This window comes from Rhinolophus sinicus, chromosome 2 (genome assembly GCF_057876585.1).
Source record: "Rhinolophus sinicus isolate RSI-liver-muscle chromosome 2, RSI-T2T, whole genome shotgun sequence".
NCBI lineage: Eukaryota > Metazoa > Chordata > Mammalia > Chiroptera > Rhinolophidae > Rhinolophus > Rhinolophus sinicus.
In genome coordinates this window covers 83,826,846-83,847,140 of record NC_142502.1, presented here as the reverse complement: position 1 = coordinate 83,847,140, position 20,295 = coordinate 83,826,846, and the positions used below count along the sequence as shown (strand labels likewise).

Sequence of the window (20,295 nt, the reverse complement as noted above, 5' to 3'; positions counted from 1 at the left end):
TGTTTTATCACACATGTTCGTCACCTGGCTATGATCTATCACCAATCAAGTGAGGAAAATACCACCTTATTTTCTCTTTGTTTTTCCACTGCAAGGATATCTCGGCTTGCCACTTTCCTAGAATTCAAAACCAAACTTAGCAAATACAAATATAATCAATGTTTTCTTGTAAAAATGACAAACTGCAGTGTTGTTTTTTTAAACAGATTTAATTTTCTTGGTGGACCTTATATTTTTAACTTTATCAGCTGACTAGAGAGAAAAAAGTTAAGGAATATGAATTACCAAAGTATAGTAGTGTTATGTCCCCACACCTTATTTTTCTTAGCCTTTTGATTACTAGATTAGAACAATAAATGGATTGTTATGCTTGACATTTTTGTACTTTAGTCTGGAAGTATTGGCATTAAAAACCAAAAGTCAAATTTTCATTTGAGCACTATTCTTAGATCTTCATATAAATTTTTTTCTTTAAATTATAAGCTTGTGTTTTCAAATATGCCTTTATATCATATGGTTGTTCAAATTGTTTGATTGTATTTTTCTAAGGCAGAATTAGGAAACGTCTGGCCTAGGCATGGGCATTAGAATTAGCATTTGCTTTGGTTTCCTCCTGAACAACTTCTCTTTCAGTATTAATTCTGTATACAAAAGGAAATCATGGTGTGCTCTGCCTCCTCCAGAACAGAACATGAAAACTGGAGAGTCCATGCCATTGCTCAGTGAGACACACCTTTTGTGAGCTGTGGGTTACACTTTGATGTTTCTAGGCTTATGGAAATGGCAAATTGTAGACTTGATTTCATTTACCCTAGTTCTCTGGCTTTGCACCTTTTTCTTTTCCTGGTTGTTTCCTTTCGTCTCCCTACATTTCTTCCTCTGGGTGAGTTTCCACCTCTGTAGTATGTGATTCCCTCACCCCTTCTTATCTCTGACCCACACTCTGGCTAGTCCCTGCTGGCTGAACTCCGTCCTCGGGGGACTTTCCCTATGAGAAGGCAAAGGCCCTTTGTGAGGTTGGAGGTTCTGCCTTCACAAGCAATGTGGGCAAAACAGTGTCACAAAGCACTGTTGCTTGATGTTTTCATTCTGGTTTCTCGACAGAATTGTTTTTTCTTTTAAAATTTTACTATCATGTTCAACATACAATTCTAACACTAAATACAGAGGGTGCCAAAAAAATGTATACACATTCTAAGCAAGGAAAAAACTGTATTAAAATTGTAATACTCAATATATACTGATAACAAAAGATGAACACAAGTCATGTTTGACTTCTGCAATTACAAAAGATGCTCAAAATGGTTACCATCAGCGTCCAGACACTTCTGATTATGGAGAACTACCGCTTGAGCAATGTTGACCAAAGTGTCCACTTGTATACAGTTTTTTGGCACCCCTCATATATATAAGCAAGCACATTATGAACTATCTCCCTGCATACTGCCCTCCCCCCAACATATTTTTTTAAAGGTTAGGTAGGTAAGTTCAAAATTAACCATTTTTTCTTCATTCTTGAGAAAACATCAAAAGAAAATTTTAGTTCTAAAGGAAAACGAACCACTTTGGGTTAAATCCTAATCTTTCAGAGGTTCACAGTAGCCTGGCTATTACATATATATGTCAAGCCTATCTGTCCACGGCCCTGGGATATTGATGGTTCTGTTAAAACTTAGCACTTTTAAAAAAGGTCACTTGAATTATGACTAAACAAAACATTTAAATTCTAAATGAGACCAACTATTCCAAACCCCGGCATTTCAGGAAACGAGGATGGATCAGTAATCACAGTCATGCATTTCAACCATCACTGCAGGACCATCCCGCTTTGGTCTCAGCAGTGAGTGTTGTCAGCATCTCAATGTGACGTTAACACAAGTGGTTTGTTCACTTTGGGAAAAGCAGTCTTTCCACAGTACGTAAAACATATTGTAGGGAATTTAGCTTTTGTCCCCAAATTCTGTTTCACAGATTCTCCCTCAGGCATCTGTCCTTGGATTTTAGTGTTTCTTTGCTATGTTTCTGTTTTTGCTCCTACTTCACAAACTGAATTTTAGTATCTTGCTCATACCTCAATTCTCCCTCTTTCCTTTGATTTTTAGGTTTGCATGTCTTGCCTTGGAGTCATGCAGCCCATCAGCAATTTGCACCAGCACCATTCTCAAAATAGACATACCTGTAGAATACCTCTGTATAGTGTTTGCCGGTGATGTTTATATCAGAAAAATCTAAGAAAATGGGTGCAAAAAAAGTCCCAAGTTGCACTCCATATACAAATGGTAGAATATCAGAATCACTTGTGAAAATTCTGAAGTCAGCAGAAGGGGGGTGATGGTGACAATGACACATATATTACTGCATAAAAAGCATCTGTTTGTTAATCATATTGCTTCTTGACTAGTAAATAAGTGGTATTTTGGGTGTTTTACGTTTATTTTACATGATAGTTTATTACTCGTATACTTGTATTTTACTGAGTTTTAAAGCTAGTTAGTTTTATTTAGGAAATCAGTTGAGGTGGGGATGTTGACTGATAGGTAATGGCTCACTCCCCAGCAGTGTGGGACAGGCTCCTGTTTGAGCATGTAGAACCGCTGTCTTTCAAAAGACATTCATGCTCATTAAGTGGGAAATGTTTCTATCTCCAAATCTGACCACTTCTTACCACCACGACTGTTACCACTCCATCCAAGCCTCCATCATCGATTCCCTGGATTCTTGTCATGACGTCTCTGTCCCCTACCCCAGGCTGCGCCCAACACCAAAGGCAGAATAATCATGTTAAAAATGGAAGTAAATTCACATCACCCCTGTGCTTAGAACATAGCAGTAGCTCCCCATTTTACTCAAAGAAAAAGCCAAACTTCATTCACTGGTCTACTATATCTCTGTAATATAGATCATAATGTGAAATTAAAACAATATTTTTATTATTGGATTTTTTGAGTAATGTTGCACATTTTCTATCTTAATTTTAAAACATTTAAATATTTTATATTTTTCTTAAGGAAAACAGGATCACTAAGTTGCAAATGATTTTTTAATTTTTAATTCTTTCTGCAGTAAATGGCCTTCACTAGACAGATACTTCTATTTTTAACAGGATATATTTCTCCATCTCTGCAATGAAGATAATACTTAACCAATAACACCTAATCACGTCAAAGCAGTCCTTTTCTTGGATTTCTCCTATGAGCTCATTTATTGTCTCCACATCTCCATTACTTGATATTCTTTCTCCTTCTCTAGCTCTTCTCTTTGGGCCTACATTTATTTGTCTTTGAACAGCTTTTCCAGCCAGTGAAAAACGCTCTCTTCTCCTTTTTCCCATCACACCTTTACACATGTGCAGAAATTTTTATCCACTCAGATATGCTGTGACATGATCAGTAAAGTTTTTTACAGATAGATGGTTAAATGATTTATTTATGGATTTGCAGGAAAACTTCAAATAAAAATTATTCCTAGGAAGGTAAAGCAAAAAATAAGAGGAAAAGTAAATGATTTTTGTTAAGGAAGAGCCTCCTTTGGGATGGAGTGGGCTGGTGGGGGTTGGAGGGATTGTTTTGTGAGTAATCTAAATTTAACATTTTTGATGGAACCTAAAATTTCAAGATATATAAATCCATTTCTCATATTCTGTGACTTATATGTTAGTTTTCCATAATAGTTTTTTTTTTCACATGTGTGTATTATCACCCAACTAGATACTAATATATCTTGTAAGTATAAGGTTGGTACAAAAGTAATTGCAGTATTTGCAATTATTTTTAACCTTTTAAACCGCAATTACTTTTGCACCATCCTAATATTTCTTTATAGCATGTTTCCCAATCATATATATTCCGATTGTATAATATGTATAATGTTACATATTTGCTTTGCAAGGAAGATATTTAAATATATTACATATATATATATATATATATATATATATATATATATGAACTTATATATTTTATGTATATATAAAAACAAGAAATATGTATACATATAAATTCTTATAAAAGAATTTATATATTTTATATATATATAAAAGAACAAGAAATATATATACATAGAATAAGGTGTTGGATTCATTGCTTTGTTTTCACATAAAAATTTATTATGTACCACACAATTGAGCTTTTTGTTTATTTCTGTGAATTCATTTTCTCTTCAGATAATTTATGATTATTTAAATTGTATGTCTTTGCTTCTCCAAGATTGTAATTCACAGATATTCATGTATTGATATCATTGATATTTGCCAACAATCACTTCATCTCAGCATAATTTGAATTATCTATGGGTAAAAACATTGGTAAATATGAGCTGAGAATATGAGAATTACTTGGAAAATTTTGTGACTTTTTTCATTTAAAAAAAAGTATAGTCATTTTAAATTGATTGATTTATAGTTATTTTAAATTGATTTATTTTTCATTTTTGCTCTAATGATTCAAGAAAAGTGGACAGGTCAAATAGGCAGATAGGCAGGATCCTGGGTGCTCTGATTGGTTGGCATTTACACAGGTCTTTCATATAAGATTTAATTACAAGGTGACCTAAAATTCAGAAATGTAACCTATACAACAATCAGAAAAACAATTCTTTTAAGCACACTCTTGTCAGTATTGTATGCTGCCCATTCTGCAACTGTAATTTGTTTGTATATCTGTCAAAAGACGTAGGCTACATTCAGTAATGAAGAGAGCAAGAATCGAGACTTCATGTACGTTTCTTTTTGTCGTAGGAAGGTCGGCCTTTTGAAAAGGGATAGAAATGAACATTTCTCCAGAATTTTATTTCCCTTTATTTGAGGCTGTCTCTTAATTCCAGGCTACATATACACTTTATTTATTTGACGGGGGAGGTAATGAAACTTTACAAATTTCAACTGGCATTGCACTCTGCTGATAAGAATGGGAGTTTTCACCTCTCTGAAGAGATTACATGAAGTAGAATTGGAAAGCAAATTGTATTTACAAAAGATAGGATGATATTCCTAATAGGTGTTCAGAATTGACTATTCACTCTTATATTCTGCTGAGGTTTACTAGAAATAACTTCATTTCAAAAAAGGACAAATCTGATTGAAGGTAAAAGCATTCACTCTCCACAAATACTCATCCAGAGGGTTTACATTGAATTTTCCTGATGGGCACACAGCTGTATTTTATGCTGTATCTGTATAAACTGGTAATGTGGAAAGTAAAAATCTAAATGGTATATTTGATTGCTTCGTGCACCAACCATTTAGATTACCAGATTTATAGCTACAGTTTTAGAAGAGAGGTTGCAATATGATGTTCTGACAATAACTGTCAAAGTCATAATGCTCAGATCTGTTTTCATCTTGTTGTTAAGGTAAAGCTGTTGAAATTCACAGTTTGTAGGTCAGAAAGATCACTTAGTATCTCTTGTCGTCTGTGGTTTAATGCTGACCTAAGTGGCTACTGTATAATGTCAAAATTACCACTGTCCAGGAGGCACGCTCCATGATTTAATGCTTTTCCTGTCTGGAATGAAGATGGCCAACAACCATGAGCTACACTGGTTTAGAAGGTACTGAATTTGTAATTCTTCTTTCTCTTTTTTTTCCGTTCATTTTAGATTTTGGATTTAGTAAAAGGGACACATTACCAGGTAGCCTGTCAGAAATACTTTGAGATGACACATAATGTAAGTAAATTTTTAAACTTTATAACCTAATTCTTTGTCTTTTGTTACTCTGTTTCATTTAGGATTTTTAGTTGCAGCAATAGAAACCACTCCAGCTATTTTCAGCAGAAAGGGATTTATTGCACAGTACTGGGTAGCTTATAAATTTTATAGAAGGGACGGAGAATTAAGCTTCCATGTTCCGGGACCAGGAATATTGTTACTAGGCGAAGCTACGTCATGAGAAAGCCTTACTGCAGCTGCCACCTACCACTCCACATCTAGGGCTGAGAACAAGGATCAGTAAACTTTTTCTGTAAAGAGCCAGATTGTAAAAAATTTAGGCTTACAGCCCATATGGCCTCTGTCACAATGGCTCAGTTCTGCTGTCGTAGTGCAAAAGCAGCCATAGTATGTAAATGAACAGGTAGGGCTGTGTTCCAGTACAACTTTATTTATGAAAACAGATAGTGGGCCAGGTTTGACACACAGGCCCTAGGCAGCCACCTCAGGAGTAGATCTAGAACTTTTGCCACTGCTGCCCAGAAGAACCAAAGGCTTTTGCCATCTTCCTTGCAGGAAATCTGATCTTTTTACTTGCCGCCACCTCATATTACTCTAATCTACTGCCCAAGTCTTGTATTTATCTATATTGCAGAATCTAGGTTATGTGGTGGACTCTTTAACTGCAAGAGAGTCAGGGAAATGTGTTTGGTTTTCATCGTGCCAGCCTCCTTAGTACAAGAAGGTCGGCTAGCATGGATTCTGAAAGGTGTAAAACAAGGGTCACAAACTCAGAGGCCTACAGAGGTCAGATAAATAACCCCCCAGAAATGCATCTGGCAGAGATTAGCCCCAGAGAGTATGGTAAGTAGGAACTGTGGAGCACTGAATAAGTCATACCCCGGTAGAGCCTTTCACATTGATCAGTTTGAAGACCCTGCGCAGGTCAACAACGCATCTGCAGGTCAAATTCAGCCCAGCAGTCCTCAGTGTGCAACCACTGATCCTGGTCATGGCTTCCTAACCTAGGACAGACATTCAAGAATGGACTTGGAGCTCCATGTACCTCTTGAAATATTCCTTCTCTGAATACATATGTGCATTTTTTGTGTGTGAGTCTGTGGTGTTCCAGTTTCAAAGGGATCGATAACCCTCCCCACAAGATGTTGCAGTTATTGAATTCATCATCAGTTATACCATGCGATGCTAAGTTTTATAATCGTTTTTATGTTTTTTAGTTTTCATGAAATACTTTTTGTATTGTGGTTATGTAATTGCAGAATTCCTTGATAAATTATTTCATAGGAAAAATGCATCCTATAGTATTACCAATGGTGAGGAAAATAATAATGATGACATCACTAACATCTATAGAACCCTCAATGCATGCCAGCCACAGCACAGAGTACTTTGGATACATTAGCTCTTTTGATCCACATAACAGTACTACCATTAGGTACTATTTTTATCCTCATTTATGAATAAAGCCTAGAGAAGCTGAGAAAACTGTCTACAGTGATACTGCATATAAGGGATAGAACTTTTCATTTGAAACAGGATGGAGTTGTAATAACTACTGTTGAGGTCATTAGCATTTTCCTTTCTAGATTCATGATCCATCCTTCACATTTTACATTAAAACAAAACAAAAACAAAAATGGTTCAACAATGAAATCAATGAAATCTGAGGCCTAGCAATTCTACGTGACTTGCCCAAGGTTCCACAACCAGTTAATAGGAGATCTGGAGCTAGAAATCTGGTGGCTCTAGTCCTCTTTCTATTATACCTAAATGTGAAAAATATGTAACGACAAAGAATTGAGAATAGAGACTTCTGGTCAAGATGGCAGAGTGGTAAATGCTGTGCTTACCTCTTCCCACATCAGAATTATACCTAAATTATAGAACAAGTCATTGAAAATCATCTGAATTCTAGCTGAATAGAAGTGCTATAACTAAGGACATACTGAAGAAGCCATGTCGAGATTGGTAGCTGGGCCAGAGATGCAGAATGGTCAGGTCCCACACTCATGGTATGGTGATTAAAAATCAGGAGGGATATCTTGTCTGCAGAGGTCCCCATGAAGAACAAGGGGTCCCAGGGTCAGGAAGAGGACTCCCTGTAACATCTGGCTGTGTAAACCAGTGGGGATTGCATCCAGGAGGACTGCTGGAGACTTAGGGGCTGCAGGTTTTACAGGGCCCACACACAGACTCACTCCCTCACTCACTCACAAACTCACTCACTCTCTCTGGTCTCCAGTGTAGAGTTAGCAGCATAAAAAGCACCAGAGACGTAAACAGAGGAACTAAATTGACTAGCTTTCGGGCTTGAGGGTCAGGACAGTTTTCTCAGGGGATGGAAGTGCTTGTCAGGCACCATTGTTCCTTTGTTGAGCTCTCCTAAGCACCTCCAAGCCCAGCACAAGCAGCAACCAACTGCAGAACACTTTGTACCTCCTACCGAACAGCCCCAAGCCAATACAAGCAGTGACTGACTTTGACCTGCACCAGAGCCCTTCCCAAGAGTCTCCAGAACCACCATACTTAGTGACCAGCTTTAGATTACACCAGAGCATCATCGAACCAGCTCTATGAATGACAAAGTGAACTTGGTTGGCAGTATAGCCCCACTAAAGATACTCCTGCTCCTTGAAGTCAGCCCCTACACAACAGCTCATCCAGTGTAATGACAGCCAGCCCTCACAGCCAGTTATCCTGAGGGTCAGTCCCACTCACTGATGTGCCAACAGCGATTAAGGCTCAACAGCATCAGGAGAGCACACACAACACACACAAGGGACACCCCAGGAGCACCCAGCTCAGGTGACCAGGAAGACTGTACCATATAGGACTCTTAAGGCCACTCTGCCAAGACCAGGAGACTAGCAGATCTACCTAATACATACACAAATACATGGAACCACCTAAAATGATGAGACAAAGAAACATGTCCCAAATGAAAGAAGAGGACAAAACTCCAGGAAAAGAACTAAACAAAATGGAGATAAGCAGTTTACCAGATGCAGAGTTCAAAACATTGGTTTTAAGGATGCTCATCGAACTTAGGGGAAGAATAGATGAATTCAGTGAGGACGTCAACAAAGAGATAGGAAACAAAAATGGAGATAGAAAAAAGAAAAGAACAACTCAGAAATGAAGACTACAATGACTGAAATGAAGCCTGCATTAGAGGATATGAAGCGGAGGATTGAATCAGTGATCTGGAAGACAAGGTAGTAGAAACCACCCAATCAAAAAGCAAAAAGAAAAAAATCAAAATAAATGAGGGTAGTTTAAGGGACTCTGGGACAACATCAGGTGTACCAGCATTCATGTCATAGGATCAACATTCATTCATACCAGAAGAAAAAGAAAGAGAGCAAGGGATTGAAAACCTATTTGAAGAAATAATGACCCCAAACTTCCCTAATCTGTCAAACAAAAGAGATGAGACATACAAATCCAGGAAGCACAACAAGTCCCAACAGAAATGAATCCAAAAAGGCCCATACCAAGACACATCATAATTAAAATGCCAAAGGTTAAAGACAAAGAGAGATTGTTAAAGTACCAAGAGAAAAGCAGTTAGTTACCTATAAGGGAGCTCCGATAAGACTGTCAACTGATTTTTCAACAGAAACTTTGCAGGATAAAAGGGAATAGCATAAAATAGTCAAAGTTATGAAAAACAGGTACCTACAATGAAGGTTATTGTACCCAGGAAAGCTATTATTTAGAATCAAATGACAGATAAAGAGCTTCCCAGACAAGAAAAAGCTAAAGGAGTTCATCACCACCAAACCTGTATTATAAGAAATGTTAGAGACTTCTTTAAAATGATTAAAAATATGAATAAGAAAATATTGGAAAGAAAAAAATTCTCACTGACAAAGTAAAACACTTAGTAAAAGCAGTGAATCAATCAACACTTTCCAGGACAGACCACATGTTTGGCCACAAAAGAAGTCTCAGTAAATTTAAGAAGATTGAAATCATATCGAGCATTTTTCCTGATCAAAATGGTATGAAACTAGAAATCAATTACAAGAAGAAAAGTGAAAAATACACAAACACTTGGATGCTAAATAATATGCTACTAAATAATGAATGCTTCAATAATGAAATCAAGGAAGAAATCAAAAGATACCTTGAGACAAATGAAGACACAATTTCCCAAAATCTATGGGACACAGCCAAAGCAGTTCTAAGAGGGAAATTTATAGCAATACTAGCCTATCTTAAAAGGCAAGAAAAATCTCAAATAGACAATTTAACCATGCATCTAAAGGATCTAGAAAAAGCATGACAAAGCCCAAAATGAGTGGAAAGAAGGAAATAATGATCAGAGTGGAAATAAACAAAATAGAATCTAAAAAAAACAATAGAAAAGATCAATGAAACCAAGAGCTGTTTATATGAAAATGTAAACAAAATTGATAAACCTTTAGCCATACTCATCAAGAAAGAGTTCCCAAATAAAATCAGAAGTGAAAGAAGTGACAGCCAATACCACAGGAATACAAAGAATTGTAAGAAAATAATATGAACAATTATATGTCAATAAACTGTACAACCTGGAAGAAATGGATCAATTCCTAGAAACATACAGTCTTCCAGGACTGAATCAGGAAGAAACAGAAAATCTGAACAGACCAATAACTGCTAACAAAATTGATCAGTAATCAAAAGGTTCCAAACAAACAAAAATCCTGGACTTCACAGGTGAATTTTGCCAAATGGTCAAAGAAGAATTAGACCTATCTTTCTCAAACTTCTGAAAAATTGAAGAGGCTTCTAATCTCATTTTAGGAAGCCAGCACTACTGTGATATCAAAACCAGACAAAGGCACTATAAAAAAAGAAAATTATAGGTCAAAATTATATCAGATGAATAGATACAGAAGAAACATTTGATGAAATCCAACATCCATTTATGACAAAAAGTCAGCAAAGTGAGGATAGCAGGAACATATCTCAACATACATAATAAAGGCCATATATGACAAACCCACAGCTAACATCATTCTCAGCAGTGAAACGCTGAAAGCTTTTTCTTTGAGATCAGGAACATGACAAGGATGTCCACTTGCACCACTTTTTTCAGCATAGTATTGGAAGTCCTGGCCACGGCAATCGGACAAAAAAAGCATATAAAAGGCATACATATTAGAAAGGAAGAAGTAAAACTGACATTATTTCCAGATGACTTGATGGTATTTATAGAGAGCCCTTAAGATTAAACCAAAAATCTATTAGAACTAATAAGTTCAATAAAGTACTCGGATACAAAATCAATATTCAGAAATTGGTTGCATTTTTATACTCCAGTAATGAGCTATCAGAAAGAGAACTTAAGGAAACCCCATTTACAGTTACATCAAAAAGGGTAAAATACCTAGGGGTAAATTTAACCAAGAAGGTAAAAGGCCCATACTCAGAAAATTATAAGACATGAAAGAAAGAAACTGAAGAAGATACAAATAAATGGACGCATATACCGTTCTCATGGATAAGAAGAATTAACATTGTGAAAATGTCCATACTGCCCAAAGCAATCTATAGACTCAGTGCAATCTCTATCAAAATACCAATGGCATTTTTTACAGAGCTAGAACAAGTAATTCTAAAATTTCTGTAGAAGCATAAGAGACCCCAAATAGCCAAAGCAATCTTAAGAAGGAACAAAATTGCAGGTATCACGCTACCTGATAACAAACTATACTACAAGGCTACAGGAATCAAAACTGCATTGTACTGGCATAAAAACAGACACACAGACCAATGGAACAGAATAGAGAGCCCAGAAATAAACCCACGCATATGGTCAATTAATCTTTGACAATCAGGCAAGAATATAAATGAGGTAAAGACAGTCTCTTCAGTAAATGGTGTTTGGAAAACTGGACAGTCATGCAAAAGAAAAAAAAAAACTAGACCACGTTCTTACACCATATACAAGAATAAACTCAAAATGGATTAAAGTCTTAAATGTAAGATCCCAAAACATAAAGCTCCTAATAGAAGAAAACATAGACAGTATGTTTTCAACATATTTTTTTGGATATGTATTTTGGGGCAAAGGGAATAAAAGAAAAAAATAAATGGAGCAACATCAAACTGAAGAGTCTTTGCACAGTGAAGGAAACCATCAAAATGAAAAAACCTACTGAATGGGAGAAGATACTCGCCAATGATACATCTGATAAGGGGTTATTATTCAAAATATATTAGGAACTCATACAACTTAACACCAAAAAGACAATCTGATTAAAAAATGGGAAGAGTACCTGAATATGCATTTCTCCAAAGAGGAATTTGCATTTCCAGAGAGGACATAAGATGGCCAATAGACATTTGCAAAGATGTTCAACATCACTAATTATCAGGGAAATGCAAATGGAAACCACAATGAGACATTACCTCACACTGGTCAGGCTGTCATCAATAAATTAACAAACAAATGTTGGTGAGGACGTGGAGAAAAGGGAACCCTTGTGCACTGTTGTTGGGATTGCCAATTGGTACAACCACTATAGAAAACAATATGGAGGTTCCTCAAATAATTAAAAGTAGGATGACCATATGACCCACCAATTTGGTTATTTATCCAAAAAGTCCTCAGGCACCAATTCAAAAGGATGTGTACATTCTTATGTTTGTTTCAGTATAATTTACAATAGCCAAGATAGGGAAATAACCTGAGAGTCCATCAATAGAGGAATGGATAAAGAAGATGTGGCACATATATACAATGGAATATTACTTAGCCATGAAAAAGAATGATACCTTGCCATTTGCAATAGCATAGATGGACCTAGAGGGTATTATGCTAAGTGAAGTAAGTTAGAGAAAGACAAATACCATATGATTTTACTTATATTCAGAATCTAAAAAACAAAATAAACAAAGCAAACATAGATACAGAGAACAAATTGATGGCCTCCCGATGGGAAGGGAGTTGGGGTGTGGGTAAAAAAGGAGAGAGGATAAAGGTACAAATTGGTACTTACAAAATAGTCAAAGGGATGTAAACTATAGCATAGGGAATATAGTCAATAATATGGTAATAACTATGTTGTCAGATTTATCGGGGTGATCACTTTGTAAGTTATATAAATGTCTAATCACTGTTGTACACCTAAAACTAATATAAAGTTGTGTGCCAACGATAATTGGAAAATATAAAAAACAACAAATTCTCGGTAGTTTTATCAGAATAGGGATCTTACCAGTTAAGCCAAAGATGTTTGGTATTTTCAGCACTAGTTTTACTGTGACTCTTTCCCTTGAAGACTGTATTCCTTAATTTACTCACTCTGCTGGGTATTTTAATTTTTTATGTTCTTAATTATTTGTGAACCCTTTTTATGAAGGACCCTCAGAACTTTCACAAATTGAGGTCTGTTATTCTACTTCTTTCTTTTTTTAAAAAAATGTGAAAATTAGATTTAAACATTGAGTTTGTGACATATCCACTAAAAGGTATATTTTTAGTTCTCCATTCTGCTTTTGTAGTATTTCCTATTGATTATTCATTCCTACAAGAGTATTACTATTGTTGCCAACTTTTAAAACTTGCCTTAGATTAATAAAGACATTGAAAAGACATATGTCTAAATCCTCCCACACATAGAAATAGTCTAGCTTAACCCCATATAAAGCAATGAAATAAAAAGGCTATTTGTGTTCACTGGATGTCTCATTATAGATTTTTGCATCTCCACTTACTATTTTTTCTAATTTAATTTAAAAACAATCTATTTTTACTGTTAGGTTTCTGCCTTCATACCTCCCCACTAAAATAAAAGATGAAAAAAAAAGCCCTGTGTTTATTTTCCTGAAGCCTCTATGATCAAACTCACTTTAATGAAAGTTCTGAAAATAACCCAGTTAATTGATACCATTTACAGAAGCACTATGATAGTTCCATATGGCTTTTTTGATAATACCACCTGCCTCATTATAAGCTGTTATTGGAAAACTTCTTGATTAAAACCCAAACATCCCATAGGTAAAACAATATTGCTTACATTCCCTCAAAATCTACATTTGCTGTGGCAGAAATATGAGACTATGTTCACGCGAAGGTCGTTGTGAGCAAAATGTGTTGATTCCAAGCAAATGTTTGAGAGAGATTCACTTAGTAGATGTCAGAAGCTGGCCTGCTAGAAACTTGTTTCCCTCAGTATATTTAGGGAGCAATGTTTTATACTGTAGAGTATTTTTCTTCTTTCAGCATACTCCCTGTGTAAATGAAAACAGGAGGCTCTGAATTTTAATTGAAAGTAATTCCTTTAGAAGTAGACCTCTTTAGGTACTGAGTCATTCCAAATAGCTGAGTATGTATTTTTTTCCCACCATATAAATCTCTACAGAAATCTTGTTAAAATCTATGACATATTTTCCTGCAATATTAAACAGACTATACCAAATGCAATGAAATTTTTGTTATTATATATGAACTCAGAGTCATTATTACAGATACCAGTTAGAGTACTGGGCTAGCAGCCACCATCATCTCTCAGTAGTTTCCTGACTCATTCCCCAGCATCTACGACACATGCACCATTCAGTTCTTCCTCCTCCATACAGCTGCTAGAGTGATCTTTAAATAGCGAGAACTGACTATTTTAGTCATCTGCTTTTAAAAAATCTTAAAAAGCTTCTCGATCACTCTTAAGGTGAAATCCAGAACTTCTAATGTAGCCTGTAGAGTTCTCTACCCCATCCCCCTCTTCTCCAGCTGTACTGATCTTGTTTCAGATCCTTTACAATTCTTTGGGAATTCCAAGCTCACATGGCAGAATGAAAACGCTTTATAGAATTTCCCTCTCCCAATACTTAACAAAATGTATGAAACATAATAAACAATCATCAACCACAAAGAAAAACATCATCAATAGAACCAAACAAGAAAAAAGGCAAGCAAAGAAACAGAAGATTTATAGCAGGCAAAATTGTGAAAGTTCTCACCATTTCCAAATGTAGAATGAAGCAAATGGAATGTTCTTACATTTGTTTGTAAATGAATAAAGGAAACAGCTACTGACTCCCAAGCAGAAATAAGTGAAATATGGGTAACTCTGTTTCTCTATTACTTTTTGTAATTTGATTTAAAGCAAAATCTGTTTTCATTCTGTTTGGTTTATGCTCCTGCCCTTCACCCCAAAAAAGTTTATTTTCCTGAGCAAGATAAAAGGAAACTGAATGACTTCCATATAAAATAAGTCCTCCCTTAATGTTGTAAGTAGGTTCTGTGACTTTAAACAAAATGTGAAAGTTTAAACGAAACAATTTTACCGTAGGCTAATGGATATAAACAATATTTAGGTTCGAACCTGTGGCATCTCATCAGTGTTATAATGAGGTGACTTATTGCAGGACCTGCTGTACACTTCCCTCAGCTAAAAATGAAAGGGAAAGAAACACTCCAAAGACAAAGAACCTATCCCAGAAGAAAACACAATCCAGGGAAAAGAAGGAAATGTCATAATTTCATCATACTATCAAGCAACTTAATAGACCATAAGTTCAGTGAAAGGATCTTAACAAAATGAGTTAAGAAAGAGCAACTGTAGACCTTGGGGAGAAAGCTGAAAAACATAACATCACATAGAATCGTGGTACAGGCCCTCATTTCAAGACTCTTGGCACTGTTTTAGTTGGTTAATGAGAACATTAATTAAAATGGGGATACATAAAAAAGCATTCCTTAAACATTTTAAAGTTAAAATATTTAAATGTCATTTATTTGCTAATCTTTTGATGTAAGGGCACACTGTTATTTGAGTATAGTTTGGGGATTCTAATTCAGTTCCATCTTTTTTTCTTAAACTATACCCAAAATACATCAACACCAAGTTCCAGTTTGGGTTTCTTTAAAGTGAAAAAGGACTTAAAGATACATGCAAAGCAACATAATCCTTTTCTCTATCTTTTGGGAATTCAACTTTTTTTTCTAAGTGATTTGCCTTTCTTGAGTCTTTCCAAAGCATTTATGTTAGATTTCACAGAACCAATAATTATTTTTACATTTCTGTTTCTTGGGTTCTCTCCATAACAACCCTGTGGCATAGCCACTGTTACTGTCTCCATTTCACTGATGAGGAAACTGATCACTATATAAAAATCACCATATTTCTCCTTGTCCACATGATAGTCTAATAATTCAGCTTAATCCTGAGAGTCATCTTCTCTGGACAGATGTACTGAAAATTTTAGCAATTTGAAACAAGGTGTAGAAAATCCCCAATATGTAATTACGGAACATGGTGCTAGATTCTTTATGCATGAACTAATACCACTATGCTTTTTATAAACTTTAGAACCAGGTTTAACTCTAGCATTTATAGTGCTGTGATTGTACATGTATTAGACTTTGCATAAAACCTCTAAAAACAAATTTTAGAGCAAGTAATTGAGTTAGAAGGCCTGAATTCTAATTCAGACAAAGCCAATTACTAGTTCTGTGACTTTGCATAAACCATGTAATCTCTTTAGGCCTCAGTTTCCTAGTCTGTCCATGGAAGTTCAACTTAAAGGATCCCCAAGGTCTTTCCAATATAATGTTCTCTAGTAATAAAATATAAAACCTTCTTATTGAAATGTGCTAGACAATAAACTTACTTTTCATCAAACACTTTGAAAAATGCAAACTTTATTTAGATTGCCTAGTTTTTAATGAATTAGATGAAAATGAACATAATAAAGAAATTTACAAATGATTTCATTGTTTATAAAAATTATAGACGTATCATAAAATATTCAGAAACATTTTGAAATTGAGTAGCAAAATAGCAGATAAAAAGTTGTTCTTAGTCATGAGCAATAACTCTTAAATCACTCTATGTATTATCAACCTGCTGCACCCTGAGGTTGCTGTAACATCATCTGCCCAACATGTATCAACAACTGACTAGAGAGAATCAGAGAATCCTGGGGTACTCAAGTATTACCAGAAAAGACCTTGTTTTTATTTATTGGTTCACCAGTTAAGAGGGTTTATTCTGGACCATAACATCAAATCCTTTAACCCCCTGCTAATCTGCTTTAATCTGCCATAAGATTATACATAGCTCTAATCACATCATGTCCCTCCTTAAGGATTTTTAGTGGCTCCCTGTTGCCTACAGAATTAGGTCTAGACTATTTACCCTGGTTTTCAAGGGTCTCCAAGGTCTGGCCCCAGCCTGTCTTTCCAACCTCATTTCCTCTTACCCCCTTCATATGCCTTTCACACCAGGCCTTCTGAACGACTTGCTTTCCAGGGACATGCCCTCGTTACCTCGCTCATGGGGTCCTGCTGTTTGTATTGCCTTTGACGTCGTTATCCAGGCTTTTATTCTCTCCGTCTTTCCAGACTCCACTCATATAGCACGTCCCTCACAGAGTCTTCCTTGATCTCCCCAGCCAGAATTTCTCTCTAGAGTATAATAGGCCTTTATCTGTTACTCTTACCACTTCTTCATTCTTGACAGAGGTTTTTAAGTATGTGACTTACTAGGCTGGAAATTGATTTAGAGTGAGTCTTAGTCAAATGCATTCTTGTATGCTGAAAAACTTCTAGCTTATAGCATGGCCTTCTACATATTAAGTCTTCAATTAATATGTGAAATATATGACTGGCATACACTGGTTAGTTCTGGACCCAACTCACCAAATATTTATTAGATATCTACTGTGTGCAAGTCATTTCAGTACAAAGAGTGAGACATAAAAGGGTTGATAATTATAAGACAGACGACCAAAAGAAGTGTAATGGCTTTTCAGTTTATAAAAAAATATGAAATGAAAATACCCCCTAACAAAAACAACAAAAACAACAGAGTAACTAACTCAAGCAAAATGGTATTCTTTTTGTCGTCAAGTCCAACTGCAGAAGGCAGGGAGGGCAGGGTTTTGAATTAGGTTGAGTGTTTTAAGCGATCAATTCAGTCTGACAAATTTGTGGAATGTGAAGAAAGTGACTCAGGCAAGAGGGTCACACTGCAGGAGAAACTTTCTTGTGAGGGTTATGTTCTTATGCCACACCCCAACAGGAGGCACCAAGAGGTAGTAAAGGTTTACAAGTTTTAAGGAATGAATGCAATATGAAATTGTTGACCTTGGCACAAGAACAAGGCAGCACAGCATATTCTACTGGTTATGAGCATGGATTCTGCTATTCATAGGCCGTCTCCAGCCCTGTCAGTGTGATCTTGGGCAAGTTACTTAGTTTCTCTCTGTCTCAGATGCTTCATCTGAAAAGCTGGGAAAATATTGATAATCTACCTTCAGAGGGCTCCTATGGAAGTTAACCGGGTATATACATCTGGATGAGCGTGTGTGTTTATGCCACCTAGAACGAAGTCTGGCACCGAGTAGGAATTAAATAACTTTTTGCTACTATTAAGGACTATGTTTTTGTTCCCCACTAGTAAAATTTAGAATCAAAATGTAGAAAAAGTAGGGCTTGCTGAATCTTCAAATTAAGAAAGTATTGATACCTCAAAGGCTCATTGAGTACTAAAGGCACAGGGTAAGGGGTAATTTGAAAGAACATTGAAAATTTTATTTCAAGTTTAGTGATGGTATTTGAGAAAAGAAATAGAATAAAACTATGAACCTGGTCGTGTTTGCATTAAGTCACAATGAAAATTACAAAAAGAAAAAGATTTTCTATACAAAGCAAGATCAGAAAAAGCCCAAGATTGGAATGTAGAAATTACATCAAATTAGGTAGCTTTTCCAGGGTTTGTGTTATGCTAAATGGGATTACTTATGCCAGACTTACAAATAAGCTCTAATGTATCAGTGGTATCATGGACCAGTATCAAAATGGTGTCTGTGTTTATATCCATCCCCTGTGGTTCTGGAATATTTAAAGATGCTTCATTTTTAACAGCAAATAATTTACTGTCTGACAATGTGCCAGGGATTTTGCTTGCAAATGCCTCTGAGCCATTCACGATGCTGAGTAGAAACTGGATATTAGATAGGGAACCGGAACAAAGTGCAGAGGTTTGAGTTGGAAATATAAATGCGTGAGTCACTAATGTTTAGGTAGTGGCAAAAGCTCCCTCTGAATGAAATGTAAGCAGTGGATTGAGTGCTATGAATGAGAACTGCTAGGATCCATGTTTCAGGTACTAAGTAGATTTTTAATGAGATCTGGGACCATCGTTGAAGCCCTTTTATTTATACTTTTGCTGTGTATTAACACATTCACTTTCCTGTACAGGTCGATGATTGTGGCTTTTCACTGAATCATCCTAATCAGTTCTTTATCGAGAGCCAAAGGATTCTAAATGGTGGTAAAGACATCAAGAAGGAATCCATCCAACCAGAAACTCCTCAGCCCAAACCAAGTGTCCAGAAAACCAAGGATGCGTCATCTGCTCTGGCTTCTCTAAGTTCCTCTCTCGGAGTGGATATGGAGGGACTAGAGGATTATTTCAGTGAATGATTCTTGGGCAGTTAGTGACCCTTTTTCCTCACTAGCTTTCAGTCCTCACTTTTAACAGTTTTGCCTTTTTCTTTTTTAATCTTTTTGTCTAACTTCTCTCTCCTTCCCACCCCACCCCAATCCATCCACGTTCTTAGGAACTCCATCTTAGGAAAGCAGGCTTGCGGATAAAAACAAAGGCCTCCGCCATATTTTGCTTTGACAAAAGAGAAGAAGAAGAATTTCTCTTGAAATCTATCACTTAAATAGTGTGATTAAGTCCTGTTTTAGGAGATAAAATAGCTTTCTAGACTAGTTACAGTCCCCTAGAAACAATACAACTGAAAACAACTTATTTTAACCCTTGTAAGTTTGATCCAACCTTTTTCTGGCCGATTTTTGTTAATAAATATCAAAATGTATATGAGTGTATCTGTGTGTAATTGCAAGAGTCATATAATGTCATAACAGATTAGACATTATCTCAATTTTTAAAGAGCTATTTCGCAATATCCAACACACTGTCAAATCACCAATCGGGATTTTAAACTTTTTTTTTTCTTTGAGTTGGCCATTTGTTTTTCCACATCAGCAAGGAGAATTTTTGCTCCTTTGAGTGTCAGCAAACACTGCTGAAATGATTGTGACTCAGGAATTCAGAGGAACAGAATTTGTGGAGCCAGTTATGTAATTAACAAATAGTAGTGCTTTGTTATGTAAAATGATGGCAATTTCTTATCTGATTTCATTTTCCATTCACTCCGGGGGTGGGTTCATGAAGAGCAGACAATTCCTAAACCAAGAAGGTCGTAAGGAAAGTCTGAAGTGTTTCTTCATTTCACCCTCCAACTTCCGTAACTTCCCACTTCTGTGGTTGCTGTGAGTTGCCAAATAGGTTTGGTAAATTCATTGACTTCAGTAATAAATACTCTGACATTTATAGTAACCCCTTCCTTTCAGGTCCACCATTGTGTTTGGGTAAATGTTGTAGATGATTACAGACATACTAGATGAGTGCCTGACTCTCCTTGCAACGCACTTTGTGTATCACGGAGCAGTGTCCTCTTGGAGGCCCGTATCTCACTGATTTCCTACCTGTGGTCTCTACTCACCCACCCAGAGGATTTGGGCTCGCAGAAGACAGACCCAGGTTGGAATGTAACACTTCCTCACCTATTACCTTAGATTATGTAAAAAAAAATATTAGTCTGTTTCAGTCCTCT

At 36.1% G+C, this 20,295-nt stretch overlaps 1 protein-coding gene across 1 annotated transcript in view; it reads left to right on the top strand.

Annotated features, from left to right (window-relative positions):
• The window catches only part of PRIM2 (DNA primase subunit 2), a 182,604-nt gene extending 163,110 nt beyond the window's left edge, over positions 1-19,494 (top strand). Inside the window, exons 13-14 of the mRNA XM_088795636.1 lie at positions 5,596-5,664; positions 18,869-19,494. Of these exons, the coding sequence (XP_088651762.1) occupies positions 5,596-5,664; positions 18,869-19,093 (294 nt within the window). The 3' untranslated portion in view covers positions 19,094-19,494. The remainder of the gene's footprint in view (positions 1-5,595; positions 5,665-18,868) is intronic.
• The last annotated feature ends 801 nt before the right edge of the window (positions 19,495-20,295 follow it).